Here is a 21,800-nt window from a genome sequence, read left to right as displayed (position 1 = left end):
CTGTTCAGCAAGCATAACCCTGGCTGTTGGAGCAGAGTCCTCTGCCTCTGAGGTTGCCTGTACTGTGGAAACCGATAATTCCGTTGCAAGGTTGAGGGGAGGATGGTCTCTTCAATCCTGGCAGAACAAGATTTATCTTGCTGCAGTTTTGACACGACGGCAGCTCTGTCTGAGATGGATGGAGAGGCCGTCACCTCACCTTGGCTGTTCCTGGCTGGAGCCAGGAGTTGTCGGGGCTGCCAGGGGCAGATCTGCACTGAGACCAGCTCTGAAACAGCAGCTGCACCACGAGCAGCTTCATTAAAGATCTCGATACTCTCCGGTTATAACACAGAGTTGGTTCCACTTTTTGTGCCCCTTGATGAACAACAAAGAGGGTGGAGGGCTGCCTTGTTGTTTGGCCCTGCCCATCCGAGATGTTTTCCGAATCCTCCTTCTCTCCCCAGGACGGTCAGTCGCGAACCGTTCGCCAGTTCCAGTTCACCGACTGGCCAGAGCAGGGCGTGCCAAAATCGGGAGAAGGGTTCATTGATTTCATCGGGCAGGTACACAAGACCAAGGAGCAGTTCGGCCAGGATGGCCCCATCTCTGTCCACTGCAGGTAGGCGCGCGCCAACGGGAACATCTCAGGCCTCTGAGGATGCAAAGGAGTGGGAGGAATTGAAATCCTGCAGCTCTTTCCCTCCTTTCCCCATCTTTGCAGGTAGATTTCTTGGGGGCTGGAGGGGAAACGCCAAACACTCTTGCCTCTGCCAACCTGACTGCAGACCTGGGCACTGCCCACAAGGCCTTTGACCCTTTCTGTCTTGGGGAGAGCCGTGAAATGCTCTGAAAAAAATTATATATTAATATTTGACTTGCAGAAGTGGTTTTATAGCGTTCTGCACCTCGAACGCTGCTGGCTCGTGTTCACCAATAGCAAGAATTGTACCTTCCTACCCCTGGGCAGGAGAGGATAATGCATTCTTCAAATTATTTCATTTTAAAAGGCTAATGTTACAGATCAGTAATGATCCTCACAATGAATGCTGGTCACCACTACCCAGCTTTTGCTTTTCTCAATGTCAGCTGCTCAGACCCTTTCCTACCTCCCCGAGGGCTGACCAAGGCTCTCCAGGTCTGGCAGGTTCATGTTCATAAGACACAGCCCACCTCAACTGTCCCATAGCCTCAGCAGTTAGGAAAACGTTTGAACACTTCATCTAAAGTTTCCTTTTCCTGTCCTCTCCCTGCAGTGCCGGCGTGGGCCGGACCGGAGTGTTCATCACCTTGAGTATCGTCCTGGAAAGAATGCGTTACGAGGGGGTTGTAGATATTTTCCAGACAGTAAAGATGCTGCGAACACAACGACCTGCCATGGTGCAAACGGAGGTGAGGGGCAGTGGGGGACGCTCCTGTCACCGGGGGAGGACTCTGGTGCGGAGCACGAGGGCCGTAGGCCAACCTATTGCCACCCTGGCTGAGCGGAACCAGCTCTCTGTTGTTCTAACCACCAGCAGAACCTTAACCTGATGAGTGAACGAGCCCAGGCTGCACTGCTGGTTTTACTTAACTCATAAAAAACCCAATTCCCAATGTTGTAAAGTGTCTGAACGCTCTCGTTCCTGGCTGTTGGCCCCAGTTCTGCCCCTGAACACAGCCTGGCAGAGCCAGAACAGGGCGGCGGGGGGGACCCATGTCCTAGATGCACAAACAATAAAGGGAAGGGGATCCTTTCCCAGTTTGCGACTCTGAAAAGAGTCTGCGTGTGCTTCCCGTGTGAGTACATGCAAGCAAGGCTCCTGAAGAGCCCTGTCAAACCGCTGAGGCTGCTTTCTTTCCCGTTGTAGGACGAGTACCAGTTCTGTTACCAGGCAGCGCTGGAGTACCTGGGGAGTTTTGATCACTATGCAACATAAAAAGCCATCCGGTGTGCAGACTCTACCAACCACTTAAGTCCTGGAAGGCCTCTTCTGCCCCAGGAGGAGCGCTTGAACTTACAAAACTGACTCAGAAGAAGTACCTTTTCATCTGGACGAGGCATTGGGGAGCAGGGGGAGGATTGAAAGGAACACCCCTTCAGGAACTCCGTGTTGTGACCTGGACCGCGACGAGGCAGCTCAGGAGATCGCTGAAGGATTGCTTTAAGTGGTGAACTGCTCTAGTTACCTCAAGTGGTGTTCGCTGTGGAGGACGATTGGACATCGTGAAACAGATCCAAAAGCTAAAACACACCTTGCGAAACGTAACTGCTGGAGAAGGGAAGGAAACCGACTTTGGTTACATCATTAGAGTTCAGTTTATTTACTAATATAGTTGGCAGTCTTTAAAGGAAGTCACTTGCAGAATTGAAGGTGTCTGTAACAGATAAGACCGGGAATTAAATCTCAACACTCGGGCAACCTTAGGGGCAGGAGTTCTTCTAGCTGGAGTCTTAATAATAACCTCAGTGTCCCCCCGGGGGGAGGCTGGGCTTACAGGCACCGTGCAAGCAGCGCTCGCGGAACACCCCTGCCACGCCAGAGGTTTTATAGCTCACATTTTGAATACTTGGAACATTCCTCATTTCTTCTAATTCCAAAATTTATTTTTTAGGGTATGAAAAATTAGAGAGAGAGCGCTAAAATCCAGACCTGGCTGGGTGGTGAGGCCTCTCCCCTCGTGCACTGGTGGGACGGGCAGAGGTGGCAGCTCCCCTGTGCTGGGTTTGCTGCCAGCCGGTCCCGTTCCAGCTCCACAAAGACATTCATTAACCAGGGCAGTGGTGGGACCCCCTAAAGGAAAAATAGCCCCTTCCCCATTCTCTTTGCACATTCACACAGCCCCATTTCTGCCACGGGCCGGGAGCAGCTCCTGCACCCAGGAGCCCCTCACCAGGAGCTGAGCAGGGATGCTCTCGGGCCGGTCCCATCGCACCAGCCCCACCGTACAGCTACGAACGTGCCCTGGTCGTAGAGAGAACGGGGGAACATCACCTACGATGCATTCGGTGGCAAATCCTGTGAGTGGCTTTCTTTAAAGTGTCTCTGTAACTGTAATGAGTGACATTACCTTTTTTTTAAATAGTGTATTTTTTCCTTTTTTTTTTTTTTAAAAAAAAAGACAAAGAATATCAGTCAATGAATTTAAAAGAAAAATTTGCTTATTTGTTCATATTCTGTTCAAAGACAGTCTATTTTTTCACTGTAGAAATGTTACGTGTAATGGCTGTGATATATAAAAATGCCGTGCAAATTGCTACTTCTACATATTGCTTTTCTACCATTTAAAAGGTTTAACTTGATCATGTAAGAACAAAACGTCCTTTCTGGATTTTTTGGGGGGTTCTTTTGTTTTAAAACCGCAGACATATCGGGCGTCTGGAAGGGCGCGAGCTCTGGGGGCAGGTCCAGAGGTGCAGCAGAGCCAGCTCGCTCCCCTCCGGCCACGCTGCCCGCTCTGAGCAGGGCAGGAGGTGGAACCTCCCCGTGTCCTCGGGTGCCCGCGGGCAGGAGGCCGGTGGTGTCGGAGCCACCGCACGCACGGAGAGGATTCACCAGCCCAGGCTGTAGCCGAGGGCCCTGGCCACGTGCTGGGGTGTCGACAATTCTCATGTTTCCTTGCGGAAGCGCGCGGATGCCGCCCCGAAAGCTGCTTGCCTGGGACTTTGCCTTTTTTTTTGTTGAATTATTTTTCTAGAGGGGTAATCCCGGTCATCGCTGCTGCCCAGAAAACCCCCCTCTGTTTCCTGTCTTTAACTGAAAACAAAAGAAACGAAGGAAAGGCTTCTTCAAGGTTTTACTTCTTATTTGTGTAAAAGTCGCCCAAATTTCTAAGTATGTTGCAGCAAAATCTTACTGGACGAGGTGGGGGGAGGTTTTTTCCTTTGTATGAGAGCAAAGTGCTGTTGCTTTCACACTGTTATTTCAAACTGAAACAGTAAGTGGTTTTCCTACCACTGTGTATGTAGATATATTGACTTTGTATTAAAGGAAGATTGTCTGAAAGGCTTGACTGCAAACCTGTTTGTTGGTAGGAGCGGGCGATGGGCGAGGCAGCTGCTCTGTGGCAGCTGCAGGAGTCGTTTCGTGGCTCCCAGGGCTGGGAAGAGGCTGCTCTCCCTCTGCTCTGCTTAATCTCCTTCTACACATCGAGCACCTTTATGGGGCTGCAAAGAAACAAGCTCGTTTGGAGAGCTTTGAGCAGGAGCCAGCCTGGACCTTGCTCAAGGCTGTGGTTTCAACTTTTAGCTGCCTTCTAATCACCAACATGAACCACTTAAAACACCTTTGGCCAGCCGGAGCAGAGCCTGCCGAGCTGGGCTGTGCTAATCCAGACCAAGCTTCCCACCGCATCCACGTCGGGACAGAGAGGAGCCAAGCAGGGAATGAAAAAGACACAGGGTTGTGGAAGCAGCAGCCGGAGGACGCTGGGAACATCCTGGATCTGGTATCTTCGCCCTTCCCTTGCCAGCACAGTCTCTCGCTCCCTGCCATGAGCTTAAAGAAAAGAAAAAAATAGATCAGCAAGTTTGCACAGAATCGAGCAGCAGGCACGCGTTGAACCTCAGGAGTCACAACATCCCCACAATGTTGTTACCCCACCCGATGGATGGAACTGAGGATCCAAATGCTGAACAGCAACAACCCTGATAGCACAGGAAAAAAGGAGAACGCAAACACACCCAGCCTGGTTTATAAACATCTCGTGTACGCTAGTTCCTCCAGGCGGTTCCGTGAGCAGCAATGAGCTCTGACTCCACAATCGCCTGCACGCAAAGGTAATTTGTAGCGTTGAGCTCTGCAGAACAGCCACGAACACAGGACAGACACCGTTCATCAGCCTCACATCAACCGCTGCTGATTTTCGCTGCTCACTTTGTTTTAGCATCGAAAAATAGAAAGGAAAAAGTGATTTTTCTTCTAAGCTCGTTCACCTGCCTCCATCCGGCGCCTGCCCAGCCTCCTGCGCTCTCAGCAATCTCTTTCCTATCTCTGTGACATCGAGCACTCTCAGTGCCGCTCTCCCATCTCTTTTTTTTTTGTTCTTTTTTGAGCTGGCGTGACCAGCCCCATGTTGAGAAGCAAAACCCTTACAGAACAGAAATAACAACCTCGAGGAGCACAAGAAGGTGAGGGACAAAAGGAATTGGAACAACAGCTGGGAGCTAAGTAAAGCTTTCCAAAGTAATCCCGAGCCAATCCAGTAGGAAGCCAGGTAGAGACAAAACCAAAATGAAACCTCGGCAGAGACATCAGTGACACCACGGCCGTGGCGATGGTCCGACAGCCGTTCCTCTTCCAAGTCAATAAAAACAAACCTCAATGCTAGGAAAACCCCATTGCCATCTTTGCCTTAAAGATCATAGCAGAAAAGCCATAAAAGATGGTCAGCAAAGAGCAGCCCCCACGGACAAGCTGCTGAGGGCAGAGAGGGATAAGGGGAGACCTGCAGAGACCTGAGCTCGGCTCCACAAAACCTCCTAGCTGGAGCACTAGTGACTTTGACTCAGCTCATTCTGCAGAGCTTTTCACAGATGTGTTTTCTCACAGGCCACCAGCAGGTTTCACGCTCCCCATCGCAGCTTTACACCAGGACATCCTCGGCCACACCAGAGGCACCACAAAGCGGTTGGAAAAAAACCCACGTGTACCAAACCCACCAACACAGGAGCTGCTGGAATTACATCCTATCTTGTGGGTCCCAAACCCAACAGACCGAAGTGCTCGCAGGGTGGTTAAGCGTGAACGATTCCAGGATTTGGGATCAGACCCTGGCTGTGCCGCAGCACCAGGCCTGGTGGCAAAGAGCAATCAAAACCTGAGTTCTCGCTGCCAGATCGGTCTCCCCAGGCTCGTTCTGCCAAATGGCACCAGCCTGAGACACGGTACATGGCAGCTGACTGCCTTTTCATTTTATTTAAACACTCATGGTCCATTAATGCCCACTTTCAGCAGGGCAGTAGGGAAGGCTCTTGTTCCTTAGTGATCAGAGCGACTTCGTTTAATCTCTCTGCTCACTCCTTTAATACGAGCTCTGCCAGACAGCTTTGACAGCGAATATCTTCACGATGCTGGCCCAGAGTGACAGGAGTCAATCACTGCAGAAAAGGACTCACACCGGGGCTCTGGATCCACCCCGATTCCTTACAGGGGACCAGGGTTAACGCACAGATAGCGGATTTACACAGGAAGCTCAGCTGCAGAGCTGAGAGAGAGACACAGAGAACAGAATCAAATCCACCGCTCCAGCGCAGGCACCAGTGCAGGTTTCCCTTCTGGACGAAGCGTCCAGGATGTATTTCAGTGATTGCTCAGGATTCAGCGGGGAGCCCCTCTGGGTCCCAGCAGACCCAGCAGGATTCAGAGCTGATCCTGGCCGATGCCGGTTCCATCACCACAGCTCCATACTTGCCCCCAGCCCCTCGCTGCAGCCCCGCAGCCGGCGCCCAGCCCAGCACGGCCCTTCCTCTGGCATTTCTGGACATTAGGAAAAAATTCTTCACGGAAAGGGTGATTGTTCCCTGGCAGAGGCTGCCCAGGGAGGGGGTTGAGTCCCCTTCCCTGGAGGGGTTTAAGGGACGGGTGGACGATGCGCTGAGGGACGTGGGTTAGTGTTTGATGGGAATGGTTGGACTCAATGATGCGGTGGGTCTCTTCCAACCTGGTGATTCTATGATTCTATGATTTCTGACATCATTTCTACACAACTCTTGAACCCATCCTTCCCACTGCTTAACAAAAGTCTCCAAGTCCTCCCTCTCTCCTCTCCCTTTCACATAACTTCCTATTTATGCTCCATCCAAAGGTCAGTCCCGAGTGACTCTCCCTGCTGGAAAGCCACCGAGCCCCTCACCAGGGCCACCTGCAGTCCCCAACCCCATCGTGGCACTTGGCAACCCCACCTTCCCTGGTCCAGCACGGCCACCAAACCCCAGATTTGCAGAAGCCCCCACACCTCTGCACAAACCCAAACCAGGAGCCCCTGCAGCAGAACAAAAGCTTCAAAGGAGACGTAGCCGTAATTCACATTCCAGAGCGAAAGGAAAAGCCTTTCCTGGTTTACAGAATTACCCAAGTGGCACAACCAGTTCCCAGGCCAGGAGACATTTTTCATGTTGCAATGCACTTTAATTATACCAAGAGAAGCAGTAACGGAATGAGAAATCAATTCCTGCTCCTAAATAAGACGGTTGCAAATTCCAAGTCAGTAACTGAACAGATGCGGAACTGAAATGGAAAAAGTAAATACCCTCACAGTAAGGTAATTTTCTCGGCATCTATCTCAGCAAGTTCTTCCACTGGAGAAGTGACACAGGGAAACTGCTCCCACATTTCCTAAAAGGCAACCAGACTGCGTGCAATCACATCTGCTGCAGGGACCCAACAGGCACAGAAACCCCCTTTCCCGTCGCGGGAGCCAATCTCACGCTGGAGCCCAACGGAAGCTGCAACCCAAGAGCCAGCACAACCTTCTCTCCCCCCATCCCAGCGGCCGCCACTTCTGCTGGGGCTGAAGGAAAAGCCCAGCCCTGGCTGCCACTTTCTTGTCCCCAAGGGCACCCAGCCCTCCTGCTCTTGGCACCACCCTCCGCTCGCCCCACGCCAGCTCCGGGTACAACCAGAGCCCCCTCGCATCCACATGCCAGTGGACACAGGGACACAAACACCCTGCCAGCCTGGAGAGGAGACACCTCACTCACCTCCCACCCAGCACCCAAGGAGACAGCAGAGAGCAAACGGAGAACTTGGGAAAAGTTCAAGAAAGCCCTGTCCCTGCCCGCAGGGTGGAACTGAATGATCTTTAAGGTCCCTTCCAACCCAACCCATGCCATGATTCTATGAAAGCCCTGTCCTGGTGCTTCCCCAGAGCAGAACCAGGCAGCCACCAACGCAGGACGGCGTTAACCCTCCCCGCACGCACAGCCGAGCTTGCCTCTCGCACGTGCATTAAATAATACACAATAAAATCAAACTACCAATGTGCTTCAGAACCAGGAAGGTGGCAGAAGTCTGACTAGCAGCGATCTGCTCCTCCTTATTAACAGTGTGTTCTCGCCAGCCGTTTAAAGTATTCATCCCAGCCCAGCTTTAATCTCCCTATTTTTCCTTTGTCTGCTTATCTCTCCATCCATCTCCACGACGGAGCGATAACTCTAGATCCCTCTGCAATTTGTATGGAGATCAAACCCCGATGTCGCTATCTCCTCACGCCCTTATCTCTCGCCAGAGACACGCACAATTCCCTTCCAGTCATTAAAGAAAGATTCCTGATTAAGGGAGCGTGGGGCCCATCCATCTGCACGCACACCCAGAGCACCCCGTACGTGCAGATGGCAGCCCCGGATTAACGGGTTACACAAGGGGTTTATCCCCAGCTTACTGGGGATGAGAAACCCTCTAAAAAAAATTGTGTCTAAATGATTAAACAAAAAAAAAAACCTCTTTACTTTAAACACCGCCTGAGCTGCATGTAAGGTGTTGTTCAGAAAATTGCAGAACATCACTAATTCAGGTTCCTTTTCCATCAGAGCTTCTTCTCATCTCTGGGCTGGGGGGGGTCTAGCTCTTCCCAGCAGAACAGCCAGCCCTGCAGTCCCTGTGAACACCTCATCTAAGAGAGAAGCAAAGAGAAAATCTGCTACAGCTGTCGCACAAGAGAAAGGAGCTGAAAAAATGTTTAGGGCCACAACTCCCAGAAAACTGCACTTCCAAAATAAATCGAAAATTGGTGGTTGGCCCTCATAGAATCATAGAATAACCAAGTGTTCTCCACTCTGGGGGCTCTCATGTTCCAAAGATGCTGCTCAGACTCCCAGATACTTTAACACCACATGGAAAACTGCTCATCCGGCAGGTAAGATGTCCTCCTCCTTCTGAGGGCATCGCTGCTCAGCTATGGAGGAATTCTTTGGTTGAAACCTAAAGATGAATCAAAGCAAGTTATTGTTCCACCAGGAAAAGCAGATTCCAATTGCTGTGCAATTTTTTTTATCTAAATAATGTTTAAATTTTTAAAAGGGGGGGGGAAACTAATTACATCTTTGTGTGGAAGATCATAAATCACATAATTACAATGGGAACCTCTGCATCTTTCCAACAGACTAAAAGCAGACTACAGAAGTTCTTATCTCATTACCGTTTAATTAAGAATTACGTTTGAGCATCTTCTTTTTAATTATCACGGAGCCCGGATGACTTCCAATCTCTTTTTTTACCCAAAGTGAGGGAGGGTGTGGTCCAAAACGGGCACTAATGAATTTACAATTTGCTCTTTGGGGAACGTTAATAAAATTACTCCGCACAGAAGATTAACTCTGATAAAGTGAACTTCCACAGAGAACATTTGGTTCTATTCAATTAGCATCACAAAACTGTCAGGAGCGCAAAGCGGGGATGCTGAAGTGTTACTTTTTAGGGCAGGGATGGGAATTTTGAGGTAGGAGAAAAGGCACTGTGGCCAAGGCTGAACTGGAGCTGAGCCCTCAGGACAGCAGGGATGGAGACTCGGGGAGCAGGAACCAACAGCCCCACCTGCAAATGGTCCCAGCCCTGGGACGGTTTAAAAGACTTGTAAATGAGTTCTCACTCAGCACATTAAAAAAAAAAAAACACCAACACAGATCCTAGCACAACAGTTCATCCCACAATGACTGTAAAAATCTTCACCACCACCTCAAGAGAACCTCAGGACAACAGCATTTTATCTATAGCTACCCCTGGATAAAACCTACTTATCACAGAATCATAGAATAGTTTGGGTTGGAAGGGACCCTAAAGCCCATCCAGTTCCAACCCCCCTGCCATGGGCAGGGACACCTCCCCCTGGATCAGGGGCTCCAAGCCCCATCCAACCTGGCCTTGAACCCCTCCAGGGATGGAGCAGCCACAACTTCCCTGGGAAACCTGAGCCAGGGTCTCACCACTCTCATAGAGAAGAAATTCTTCCTTCTGTCCAGTCTAAATCTGCCCCTCTCCAGTTTATCCCCATTGCCCCTCGTCCTGTCACCCCAAGCCTTTGTGAACAGCCCCTCCCCAGCTTTCTTGTAGCCCCTTCAGGTTCTGGAAGCTGCTCTAAGGTCTCCTTGGAGCCTTCTCTCCAGGCTGAACAACCCCAACTCTCTCAGCCTGGCCTCGTACGGGAGGTTCTCCAGCCCTCAGATCATCCTTGTAGCCTCCTCTGGACCCGTTCCAACAGCTCCATCTCCTTCTTACGCTGAGAATTCCAGAACCGGACACAACCCTCCAGCTGAGGCCTCCCCAGAGAGGAACAGAGGGGACAATCCCCTCCTTCACCCTGCTGGCCATTTACTGAGGCCGCAGGCGTTTTGTGTCACCCAGCAATGACCGAGTTGGAGGCAGTGGATTCCTCCAGCTCCCCGAGGTGCTCCGTGCCCTCCTCCTGACATCATGGGGAAGCTTTCCCCAGCCACACACTTTGCCACCAGAGCTCTGTCCCTGTGCTGCTCTGAGCCCAGGGGGGGATCCTCATCCGAGGGGTCTCAGGGCAAAAAACACACACGTATTTTTTGAAACGAAGCACACAGCGAACACCTTTGAATTCCGTTGGTTGAATCAACAAAGAGAGATTATTCGTTTTCAGTAAGATTTGATTCAATTAATTAGCCTCAAAATATCAGCACAGCCAGGCAAGCAAAGAAAAAACAGAGATAAATCCCTGCCATAGTGCTGCTTCATCTTTTAAAGGCAATTAACTCTTAGTTATTAGCTTTTAATTAGGGAATAATAATGACACCATTAATACAGTTTATTATACTTGTCAGCAGACAGCTGTTCCAAACAGATTCCATTATCAGATCGTGGTGGGTTTGTCAGCTCTGGTGTTTAGGGGGGGAGGCAGCGACTCCCCAGCCCTGGCCGGGTTCCACGGGCGACGCTCCCGGCACACGGCTCCTGCCACCTGGGAATCGCGGGTGTCCTGCTCCGGGCTGCAGGGCTTCACCCTTAGTCCCTCTCCAAGGAGGGATGTGGAATGGGCATCCCTGAGCAGAGACGCAGTTTAGTGCTGGGTTAAGGGTTGGACTCCATCATCACTGAATCATAGGACAGTTTGAGTTGGAAGGGACCTTAAAGATCATCCAGTTCCAACCCCCTGTGATGGGCAGTGACACCTCCCATTGGATCAGGCTGCCTATGGCCCATCCAACCTGGCCTGGAACACCTCCAGGGACGGGGCGATACCACAGAATGCTCCTCTTGCCCCAAATTTACCCTGAAACCACCCACTCCAAACCCTCTGTAAGAGTCCCCACCACCACATTGGCAGTGCGAATGCCTCAAGGTTTCATTGATGGTTTTTTTATTTCATTGTCTACTGAGTCACTGCAATCAAACAGCCAGCAGGCTCACAATGACGCACTGTCACGCAGAAGAAGGCACATGTTCCCGTTGTTCTCACTGCCATCCTTTTTCACCGTGTCGTAGGCAGAGTTGTGGTATCACCCAACACAGCCTGTAAGCCATTTCCAGGGCACAAGCCTGGCTTTACCATGTCCTATTATTCCTATATTATCCATTCCTAATCCAAATCGAGTGTGCAGGATGCTACTATAATACACAAATCCACTGCAATACGTTTCTCTGATTTACTTCAGAGTTAATAAATCATGAAAACCCTGAAAAAAAACCCGAGTTGTGCTGAGTTCCCCTACTTCGATTTTAACTCCTTTTTCCCGTTCCTTTGGATCGGAGGGAGCCCTAAGGGAAACACCAGGAGCTTGCAGGAGCTCCTCAGCACCACCAGCCTGCTCCTGGCAGGCCTCCTCCTCCTCCGCCCCCAACCCAGCGCAGCCAAGTTCTGAAGAGAGAAACGAACCTGGGGTAGGACTAAAGCAGCTGGGAGAATCCATTTCCAATTTTCTACAGGAAAGCAGAGTTTTCAGCCGAAAGGCTGGCAGGATCGTAACCATCACCACCCAGATTTAGGAACCGAGGCAGGCAAGAGCGAGACGCTGTACCTAAGGCAGAAGGCAACGGTGGGATGAACATCATCGTCAGGAATTTACATCAGGACACAGCCGCTCTCGGGCAGACAGCTCGGTTTGCTCCAGAGCTCGGCTGGGCCGCCCAGGAGCCGGTTTTCTTCTCGTTTTCACCCTGCGCTGACAGGGGCTTCAGGTCCCAGGTGCGATGCTGGAGGCGTTCGGCACGTTTGTGTCAGCTTCCAAACCGCAGATGCTCGCTGCTCCTTCACACGGGTGACAGCCTGAATATTTTAGGAGAAACAGTTTCAGAGATCTTGGTGCAAGCACAAAAACTGCTCAGCTGAGGGGGTTTTGTGCTCGGCTGTAACCAAGCAGACGTTGGGAGAGGACAACCAACAAATCAGACTTCGTCTCCAAAACATATCTGATGTCCAAGATCACGAGACATGTCAATACTACTTTCCTCACATAGCAACAAAGAGCTTGAAGTGAGGGCTAATAGTTGCTCTGGGAGCACCGGCACTACCCAGAGCCTGTGGCAACTGGCCTTTAATCAAATCACCATCGTTTGAGGTGACACAACCGTGCACGGAGGGAAGAGCCTTGCTCCAGGTCCCAGAGCAGGATGGGTTCCTCCTGTTGCTCAACGAAGACCACTGAATGGTTGGACTCGATGATCTAAAAGATCTTTTCCAACCTAGTGATTCTATGATTCTATGACCAGATGTGACCAAAGGGGATCCCGAAAGCTCAGTGGCAGGAGAGCATTAACTGACCTGTGCCTGGAGCTGTGCAAGGTCCGTGGATCCAGCCCAGCCTCCCTGCGGCCCTGGGCAGAGCCAGGGGGTCTGTGCACACATGGGTGTCCCCCAACAGGAACACAACACATCCAAGGTGGGCAAACCTGCAGAGAGCAGCAAACAGAGCGGTTGATGCTTTGCTTTTCTCCATTCAAAGAGGGCATAAGGGAGCCCAGGGGCTCTGGGGAGCAGCCGCAGCTCCGCAGATCCCAGCTCCTGCCTGGAGCTGTTGGTGCCAACCCCTGATCTCATGTCAGTCTTGCAACAGGGGATTAATTTCTGGTTTTACAGCTGCTCTTTATCATAGAGACAGCTCTGAAAGGCACAAATTTTCTCCCCCACAATGGACCCATCACAATGACAATTATAGTTAATAGCAGCGGTTCAGCCCCGCCTTTCAGGGGTGCTTATTGTGGCAGTAAAGAGAAGCACATCAGAGCAGTGACAAGACACTGACAGGCTGTGTTCACGCTACGTCGGGGGACCGGGAAGGCCCAATAACGCTGTGGTCCTGACAAAAGAAAGCCAAGAGATGCTCCCTTTTATTGGGCTCTCGGTGAGGGGAGAAATAGGAGCACGAGGTTGCAAATACTCTGGTCTGGGGGCTGGAGCAGTGAGAGAGCCCAGGTTGCAATGAAAAGAGCGTCAGGAAAAAACCCGTGTGCCAGGGGAAATGGGTCTGAGTTTTGTTGTTTCCCCTCTTTGCGGTCAGTCACCTGCTGAGAGCAGGGATTGTTGTAGGGCCACAGCTAGTCAGGAGGTTTGGTCTCTGTGCTTTGAGACTCAACCCTTTAAACACATAAAATGATGTCTGATGTCAAGGGAAGCACCTACAAGCATGAAGCGCAGCGGGGTCGGGAGGCTCGATGCCAGGGTTTGCTTCCCAGTTTTATCACACGACTGAGCAGTTTTCTAAGGAGGGAGCTTCAGCGTAGCCGCTGCCGCGAGCTGGCGTGGTGCTCCTCACGGCAGGCTCCGTGGAGACCAGGTCACCTCCAACGTCCCAATCCCAGCTAGAAAAGAGAAACAGGGACACCTCTTACTGCAGAGAAAACTTGCCGAGAAATCAACCTGGACCAAAAGGACCAGGTCCTTGATTTGAGACCATCACCAAAGTGAGACAAATCAGAGCATGTCCCATCCCTGGAGGGGTTCAAGGCCACGTTGGATGGGTCTTGGCCAGCCTGATCTAGTGGGACGTGTCCCTGCCAATCACCCAGGGGTTGGAATTAAGTGATCTTAAAGGTCCCTTCCAACCCAAACTATTTTATGATTCTATAGGATTTAATAAGCAGCTGATCACCTGTGCTCTGAAGTAGTAAAGAACACAATGATAAATGATAAATCATAAAACAGAAACATCCCCGAGCAGTGGGACCTCAAAGAAACAGTTGCAGTCAGGCAGATTTCTCACTCTACACTGAGAAAAATCTCACATTAATCGCCCCACGCAGGACACAAAGCTACAGGATTGTAGTGTTAATTCCATGTTATATCTGAATCCCAGATTAATCACATGCACCACTTCAGCCTAGATATTCACGAGGGGCTCCGAGCTGTCAAGATAACCAAAAGGAAATAAACCTCAGCTCTGTGTGGAGACACACAGAAGCCAGACTTGCACAACAGCTCTCCTCCCCGTCTCACTGCTTCTCCACACAGAAAATTGCCCAGTGACCCTTCTGCACCTACGATCGAGTCAGATTTGATCTTTCCAGTCAGGCAGACGAATCGCTGCTATTCTAAACGGCAGCAGCATCTTGGCCTGTCCCGTGGGTAACTGACCATTCACTCCTAATCAAAGACAATTTGCTGTGTTTGCCAGAGACGGCTCCGTTAAATGAAGCAGATGAGCAGTGGATCTGTCCATTTATTTATTTTTAAACCCTGATCTGGGGCACAGGGGAGGGGATCGCTCCTGTTTCAGAGGCAGCCTGGCCACGAGCTCGCTTGCTGGGGGATATTAGCAGCTGGCATCTGCAACGGCAAGGCCAGAGGTGAGCCAAACTCTTATTTATTCCACAGGAAAAATGTCTGAGCTGTGGTCGCCGTGTAATTCCAAACTGTATTTGCACAGTGACCTTTACGTTTCCTCTCATGGAAACAAAAAATATAATTGCTTTGCTCCTCTAATGCAGAATAAATAACTCCCAGGACTTGTCTATTGGTGTGCAAGTAAACCGAGCAGTTGTCTTCCTCCGCTATCAAAGCTGCCAAATGACTCCAGCACAACATCTTCACTCATTCCATCCTTGGTGTTTTGCCAAAGCTAATTTGCTCTTTGCGTGTGAGTGTGTGCCGGTGCAGTTGTTCGTGGGCCAAGAAGGAAGGGAGAGGACCTGAGCGTGGGGCTGGAAACCAGGAACCCACAGGGACTCATTCGGAATGTTTCTGCTGGATTCTCAAGTGATTTGCTCAATCTTTCTGGCTGCTGGCAAGCTCAAGGAGCACCAGCAGGTATTGCCTGTATCAGATACTCAGAAGCAGACGCTGCTTAAATTTCACAGGGTTAAACTCATTTGCAGGGTCTGCTCATTAACCTATAATGAGATAAAGGGACAAATTGCCCTTCTAGCTCAAGAGACATGCAAGTAACATCATGGGAAATAACAAGGGGCACAGGGGGTAGTTGTCAGGTGGCTCCTCCGTGCATCTCACAGAAAGACACGTAGGTGAGAGACTGGGAAGCCACCGCAACGTGCCAGACGGTGGGAGAGCACAGAAATAACTCTAGGTGGTCGTTCTCACACTTACCCAGTGAGAGGGACTGGTTCTCTAGTGGGCTCCATCCAGACAGTGCAGCTCCTTGCTTCAATCCATTACAGCACAATCCCATGCCTGAAAAAGCTCTTCTACAAACCTACACAACTTGGTCTGTTTACAGGTCAGGACTTTGTAATCATTTAATTATTGAAAAAAAAAAGGATACAAAAAGCTTATCAGAGCACCTTTAGCTCCATGTAGGGCAGGGAAAAGAAGCCCAAACGAGAACAGTGACAAGGACTCACCTGCTGCAGCACTGGCAAAGGAACCAACTGCAGGAAAGTCTTCGACTCATGCTTTGAAGAAGTTCAAGCAGAGAGAGAATCAACACAAGCCAAGTGCTGACCCCCCACCTGCTCCCTCCAAGCCCTGAGCTGAACGCTGCCCATTACCCCAGCAGATGTGCCCTCCTGAGAAACTCCACACCAATTACTATAAACTAAAGCAGCAGATTCAAGGTAAAGTTTAGTTTAAAACCAGCTCCCAATTACCTAAAGCTAAATCTCCCCAAGTACATCACCCCAACCAAAGCAAGGGTGCTCTTCCACAAGGGAATTGCACCTCTTTAATGAGTGGTTTTATCAAGCTGGTGCAATTTGTTCAAGGTGAAGGAAAACTACTGATGAAGAAGTAATATGAGCAGTGCAGGAAGAGGAACAGAGAAAAATCTCCCCAGAACAGCCTCAAGAAATAGCAGTTCTGCAAAACTGGCCGGAGCACAGATGTCTACAGCATGCGACGAGGCTTTTTCCATCATCTGCTCCTTCCCTAAACTGAACAGTCACAAAAGGAAAGCAGCAAGTAGTCCAGAGGGAGCGCCTGGAGAACGCCCGTGATGTCCTCCACGTACAAGCAGCGGAGCTGGAAGCCAGCGAGAGGGGCCATGGATGGGGAAGCCCCATGAGACACCACGTGTGAACGTGCTCGCACAGATCTGCATGTGGGAGATCTGCAGAAACACCTTTGCAAGAAGAATTGTTCCAATAGGACCAGGAGTCACCGCAAGGAGTCTTCCAGTGCGAGACCCATGACATGGCAAAGGACAAAGCAGCACACATCTGACCAAGCTTTATGGAAGCCAGAGCTGTCTGTTCAGCCCCTGCACCACGTGGCCTCACCCCAAACACTGCTGGGTTTAGTTTTCTAAATAATCATGTCCTTTGCAAAGTGAAAAAAGGAATGATCTCCTCCAGCCCTTCTCACCCAGCTGAAGACAATTCTCCAACCAGACAAAGAGTTAAGAAATCTCTCCCCATCCACCGTTCCACTCTCCAGGCATACGGCAAAACTCCCTGCTGGCCTCAGCGTAGGAACAGCCTGTTGATCCCCATCTACTCTTCGCTGCCAGCAATTATCACAAAATAACTTAATTGCCCATGTGACAGTTGGCAACACCGACTCGAGGAGTTTTATCAGCTTCTGTGCTCCAGGTTTCGGAACATCTGCTGGTGTGAGGGCACCCTGCTGCTCGCCAGCCCCAGGGAGCTCGACTTCAGTCAAGCACTAAGAAACCACAGGGCTTGGCACGAGACAAAGCATCACTCGTGGGCGCCTGCTCCCTGCCTGGCAGCCCTGCTCCGCTAACGCCCAAGCCCCAAGCAGGGCACCGTGCAGCGCAGGACCAGAGCCGAGCACCAGGAAGGAAGCAACAAAGAGCAGGAGGAGGAAACCAAAACAGGCTTTAGTAAGATACGCAGCTCAGCTGCCTAAATTTAGAAGATAAACGTAAATACACTTTCTCCAGGGACAGAAAAGATGCAGATGTTTGAAGAGGTGGCTAATGAGTCGTGCTCATCTCCAGCCCCTCATCCTGCCCCAAACAGCACTGAGGAAAGCGTAGGAATCAAAGCTCTCACTGCAGAAGTCGCCATATTCACATTGTCTCCCCAAGGACTCCCCTGGCACAGCATCATTTCCTATAACCCTACAGCATCTATATTTTAGTGCAGCAATTTCAGCGAGGAACAGAAACCCATGGTGACTTAGGGGGGAGGTTGTGTGGAAACGTCTGTTCCACCCTGCGAGGCTCTGATCGCAACGGAAAGGTTTGATCCTTGCCTTTTGATCACTGATCCAGGCAGTTACTTGGAAGTGTGTACTGCTGCTTAAGACATCTTTAAAATTACATTTGTTCTTATTACAGCAATGTAAAAGACCTTACATTCAAAGGGAAGCTTTGTGTGGGCGTAAATTCCAACGGACTTTGTACCAGCAGCTTCTTCCCACTAGTGGGATTCCTCAGATTAACTCAAGAAAACCTACCAAGCTGCAGGACACTGGAAGATGGAGATTTCTGTTCTTTCCCATAATTGACAGGGCAACAAAGGGAGGGGAACCTGTAGAAAAGTCTTAGGGCTCAGGATGGGAACAAAAAATCTTTAAATGAAGGTCAAGGAAGATGCTATTTTATGAGGTTCAATGTCAGCATGACCTCCAAGGGCCACAAAGAAAGGCGAGAGGAAAGCTCTGACACAGGCTCCAAAAAGGAATTAGCAAACTGGGGATGTAAAAGGTGAAGGGTTTTAGACCCCCTTCTGGCCCCAGTCCCGACAACTGAACCACCAAGAGCAAATCCTGGACTATGGACAAGAATGCATAGCAAGCTTGGTTCTTAAAATGGGGAAAGGGTGCTGGGACAGACCTCTGCGCAGCTACCAGGGAGGAAGGAACCAAGCACATTCCTCTTCATCAGCCTCAGGTGCTCTGGGCTCCGTTGTATCAGGCAGCGTTACCCCTCAGATCTGGGAGCCAGCTCCTCCTGCAGTAAAAAAGGCTTTAAACTTAGAAATGAAGAGACTTCAACCCCCTAAAAAGTGTAATTCTGAAGTGCTCAACAGCCTTTAATTCATTATGAACCCAGAGGCAGAGAAAAAATATGCAAAAAATACATCACATCCTTAATCTAGGGGGGGAAATAAAAAAAATCATTATTTGTATAGCACATAACCAGACACTTACAGATATTTCACGGGAGGAAGGGGAGGGTGGGAGCGTGCAGCTCCTGTTCCAACAGTGCCCAGGGGCCGGCGATACGGTCCTTACAGACAACCTGCACAAGTCACTCCCGAACCAAAAAGAGGGATCGAAAAAAAAGAAACAAGAAGGGAGAGCCCTGCACAAGGAAGGGCTTTCTACAGTTCCAGGTTCACAGTTAAACATAACTCAGCATCTGAATACGGGGCGAGGAAACACACTTGGTTTTTACAATATCAATGGGATTTAAAGAGGTGACACGGCGAGGGTCCCATTCCAGCATGCAGAGGGAATGTCCCATCGCTCACAAGCACCCAGCCCAGCCCGCCCTTCCCCTCCCACCTCCAAAAAAAATCCTCTGCCCTTTAAATTCGCTTTCAATCGCTTTCAATATTTCTCCTGTGGCCTGGCAACATTCTTATTCCTTTATACAAGCAAGTTTTCTGCTAAATCACATCTTAACCCATGTGAGGCAGCTACGTAGGAGGAACCACCGAGGCTTTCAAGAACCTTGCCAATTTTTAACCTTTTATTAGTCTGTTTGCTTTTATTCTCGGAGACATCTATTGAAAATGTCAAAAATTCAGAAATAAAAAAACCCTGTTTCAAATGTCGTACAAACACGCGTGCACACGCGCCGACACGCACACAGAGAAAACAACCCGTAGCAGAGGCAGCAGGGGATAAAGGGAACCCCAATTCTCTCCAGGGAGAACAAACCCCAAAATTAAAAAAAGAATTGCTTTATTCCAGCTCCACTCCTCAGTGGGGCAGTTTAATGCCCACCAAGTCTCTTAAGATGCTAATTTGCCATCTGCCAGCCCACAAATCCTTCCCACTTATTCCCTTAAAGATCCAGCTGTAGCGTTGCTTAAAAACCTCTCGGCAGAACAACGACCACCTTGCACTGGGGCTTAAAAACCAGGAATATTGTCTCTTTCTGTCCAGTAATTTCAGGGAATTAAGTGGAAACGACTGCTGTGCCGCGCTCCGCACAGCTCTGCTACCCCACAGCGGCTCCTGCCAGGCCCAGGCACGGAGACGAGCGCTGGGATGCGCCCTTGCCCCCTTCACCCAGACCCCAGGGAAGCCACGTCCCCTTCCCAACTCCGCTCCAGGGCTGGGCTGCCCTCTTCTTGCATCCAGATTGGCAGGGATCGTCCTGGGAGGGTGGAAGACTTTCCAGTGACTTCAGCAGGGTTTGGATCAGGCTCTTTTCCAAGATGCTGCTCTGTAACGGCTCTGCGACCAGAGGTGGCTTCCGAGCGTTCAGGTCGGAGCTGCCCACTCAAGACTTCAGGATTTGGTTCTGCCTTCCACGCTCATCCAGCTCTTGGGGAACCGAGTCCTCTCAAACAAAGGGCTTGCGCTCCTCTTCCCTGGGGGTACCGCAAGGGCTCCGTCTTTACTTAAGGAAAGGATGTCACAACAATCAAAGATGTTTGGGGAATTTCTTCTTTAATAGGATAAAAGAAAAAACATACAGACACCTCCCAAGCTTCTGCCATGGAATGATTCGTACAGCTGCAAGGAGCACAACTTAAAGAAAAGAAAAGAAAATAAGAATAAGGAGACAGAAAAGAAGGAGGTTACTACGGGAGACATGCCTACCGGAGAGCCGGAGCAAGCTCCCGCCGCTCTCGTCCGCGCTGGGAAAGGGGATGGCTCGGACGGGAACTAACACGAGAAGCAGGAACGGAACGCTTGTCCAAAGAGTGGCGTATTGCAACCAAAAGCCATGCGGATTTTAACTAGAAAACAACTGTGATGGCAAAGGTGGGGAAGGACGATGACGAAAATGATCCAAACGTGGCTATTTCTTCCCTAAGCCCCTTCCTGGCGACACGGCAGAAACGCAGGGATCTGTCACGTCTTTGAGAAAAGGAGCGGTCAGAAGCGTCCCAGCTTGGAAACATTTCCTGCCCAGCCCCCCAGCCCTTAAAGGAGATGATGTTTCTCTACAAAAAGGACCCCAACGTTCCGGGCCGCCTGCTCGTGCTCTCTCCCCGCTGCAGGGCCAGTCACAATTCATCTGGGGGAGGGAGGAAGGTTTCGTTTATTTTCCGTTTTAAAGTTTAAAGCCATAAACTAGAAAAAATGTTTTGTGGAAATTTTTCTTTTCCTATTTTTGTTTGCCTTTTTTTTTTTTTTTTTCAATAATGCTCATTTATAGAAAACTTCCCAAAGGTGACGTCTATGTACAGAAAACACGATTCCAAAGGCTGCTTCAGTAGTCAGGGTAATAGCACCTCAAAAGACAAAAGTTTGACAGATTCTTAAAAAGCCGTCGTTTAATTTTAACCCTTTCCAAGCCTCAAAAATGAGCCAGTCACAAAGCCCCATTACCACACACTTCCAAAGTCTCCGTGTGGAACGTTGTCCGAAGGTTTTCCAAGCTCCCTACTCTACTGGGCAGCAACATCTGGGAAAGTCGAGGTAGCGTGCAGCCAGGTGGGATGTTCCCACCGTCCAAACCAAGAGCAGATGAAAGGAAATCGCAGCAGGCTATTGCACAGGGGTGGCCTCCTGTTCCACCGCTTCCTGGTTATTTCTCCTCAGGCTTGAAAAGGGTTAATTTAATATTCTTTATTAATCCTGGTTAAAACATGTTACTCTGAGCCTGCAACAGGCTCTCCATAAAGGCCAAGTAATCTGGGTTTTGTCCATATTCTTCCGGATTTCTGGAATTCTCCAGCCGGGGGCGCTTGGCTGCTCTTGCTTCATCTCCTGAAAACACATCTTCCTGAGGGGCCCCAGTGCTGAGGGACTGCAGGGACACAAATGGACAAGCGTTAGAGGCAGGGAGACAGGGAGACGCGTGCACCGCAGAGTGCGCCTGTGGCACCAGGCAGCACAGACAGCAAGCACACGATTCAGTTCAGGGCATTTCTGTAGAAAAGATTAATTCCGAAACTCGCAAAGCACAGCTGAAATGAAAAAGTACAGGTTAGGGAACCAAACTGGAAAGAGAAACCCTCAGGCTCCTTCCTTCTGTTTCTGAGTATCTTTCACTCCAGCTCCTGCCTCACCAGTCTCTGTTTATTCCTATTCTCCTCTGCTGCTTCAGGTTATCCATTCCTGGGAGAAGGCACGGAAGAAATCACGGCTTCCCTGACGTCTTTAAAAACAGACCCAAAGAAAGCACTGGGGATCCCTGCACAAACAGTGGCTCCTGCAAATCCTGCTCTTACACACTCAAATGAGATGCATTTCTCAGCAGAAATCATTATCTCCTGCGGGTTTGTTCCACTGTTCTACGGAGCACAGTAACACTCCTGGCAGCAGAAGGGATGTGAGCAAAGCCTCAGCTTTCAACCAGAATTGAAACTGCCTACTCAGTCTCCAGCTTGCGTTCCCCTCTC

General features: G+C 50.1%; 2 protein-coding genes and 1 long non-coding RNA gene across 7 annotated transcripts in view; 1 reads left to right on the top strand and 2 right to left on the bottom strand.

Moving 5' to 3' along the window:
* PTPRS (protein tyrosine phosphatase receptor type S) overlaps positions 1 to 3,965 on the top strand; it is a 156,846-nt gene extending 152,881 nt beyond the window's left edge. For all 4 annotated transcript variants that reach the window (XM_069877974.1, XM_069877973.1, XM_069877972.1 and 1 more), the window contains 3 exons: positions 447 to 601; positions 1,236 to 1,371; positions 1,830 to 3,965. In XM_069877974.1, the coding sequence (XP_069734075.1) occupies positions 447 to 601; positions 1,236 to 1,371; positions 1,830 to 1,898 (360 nt within the window). In that variant the 3' untranslated portion in view covers positions 1,899 to 3,965. The remainder of the gene's footprint in view (positions 1 to 446; positions 602 to 1,235; positions 1,372 to 1,829) is intronic.
* A 9,505-nt stretch (positions 3,966 to 13,470) lies between these two features.
* On the bottom strand, positions 13,471 to 15,593 carry LOC138731959 (uncharacterized). The gene is made up of 3 exons (XR_011339235.1): positions 15,457 to 15,593; positions 15,042 to 15,242; positions 13,471 to 13,715 (listed from the first exon to the last, which is right to left on the bottom strand). It is a non-coding gene; the product is annotated as an uncharacterized lncRNA (long non-coding RNA).
* Positions 15,594 to 18,945: 3,352 nt separating this feature from the next.
* Positions 18,946 to 21,800, bottom strand: part of KDM4B (lysine demethylase 4B) — a 66,793-nt gene continuing 63,938 nt past the window's right edge. For both annotated transcript variants that reach the window (XM_069877994.1, XM_069877995.1), the window contains one exon: positions 18,946 to 21,205. In XM_069877994.1, coding sequence (XP_069734095.1) covers positions 21,038 to 21,205 — 168 coding nt within the window. In that variant the 3' untranslated portion in view covers positions 18,946 to 21,037. The remainder of the gene's footprint in view (positions 21,206 to 21,800) is intronic.

Source organism: Phaenicophaeus curvirostris, chromosome 28 (genome assembly GCF_032191515.1).
Source record: "Phaenicophaeus curvirostris isolate KB17595 chromosome 28, BPBGC_Pcur_1.0, whole genome shotgun sequence".
In the NCBI taxonomy this organism is placed as follows: domain Eukaryota; kingdom Metazoa; phylum Chordata; class Aves; order Cuculiformes; family Cuculidae; genus Phaenicophaeus; species Phaenicophaeus curvirostris.
The sequence above is the reverse complement of the archived record's forward strand: the minus strand, read 5'-3'. Positions and strand labels throughout refer to the sequence as shown.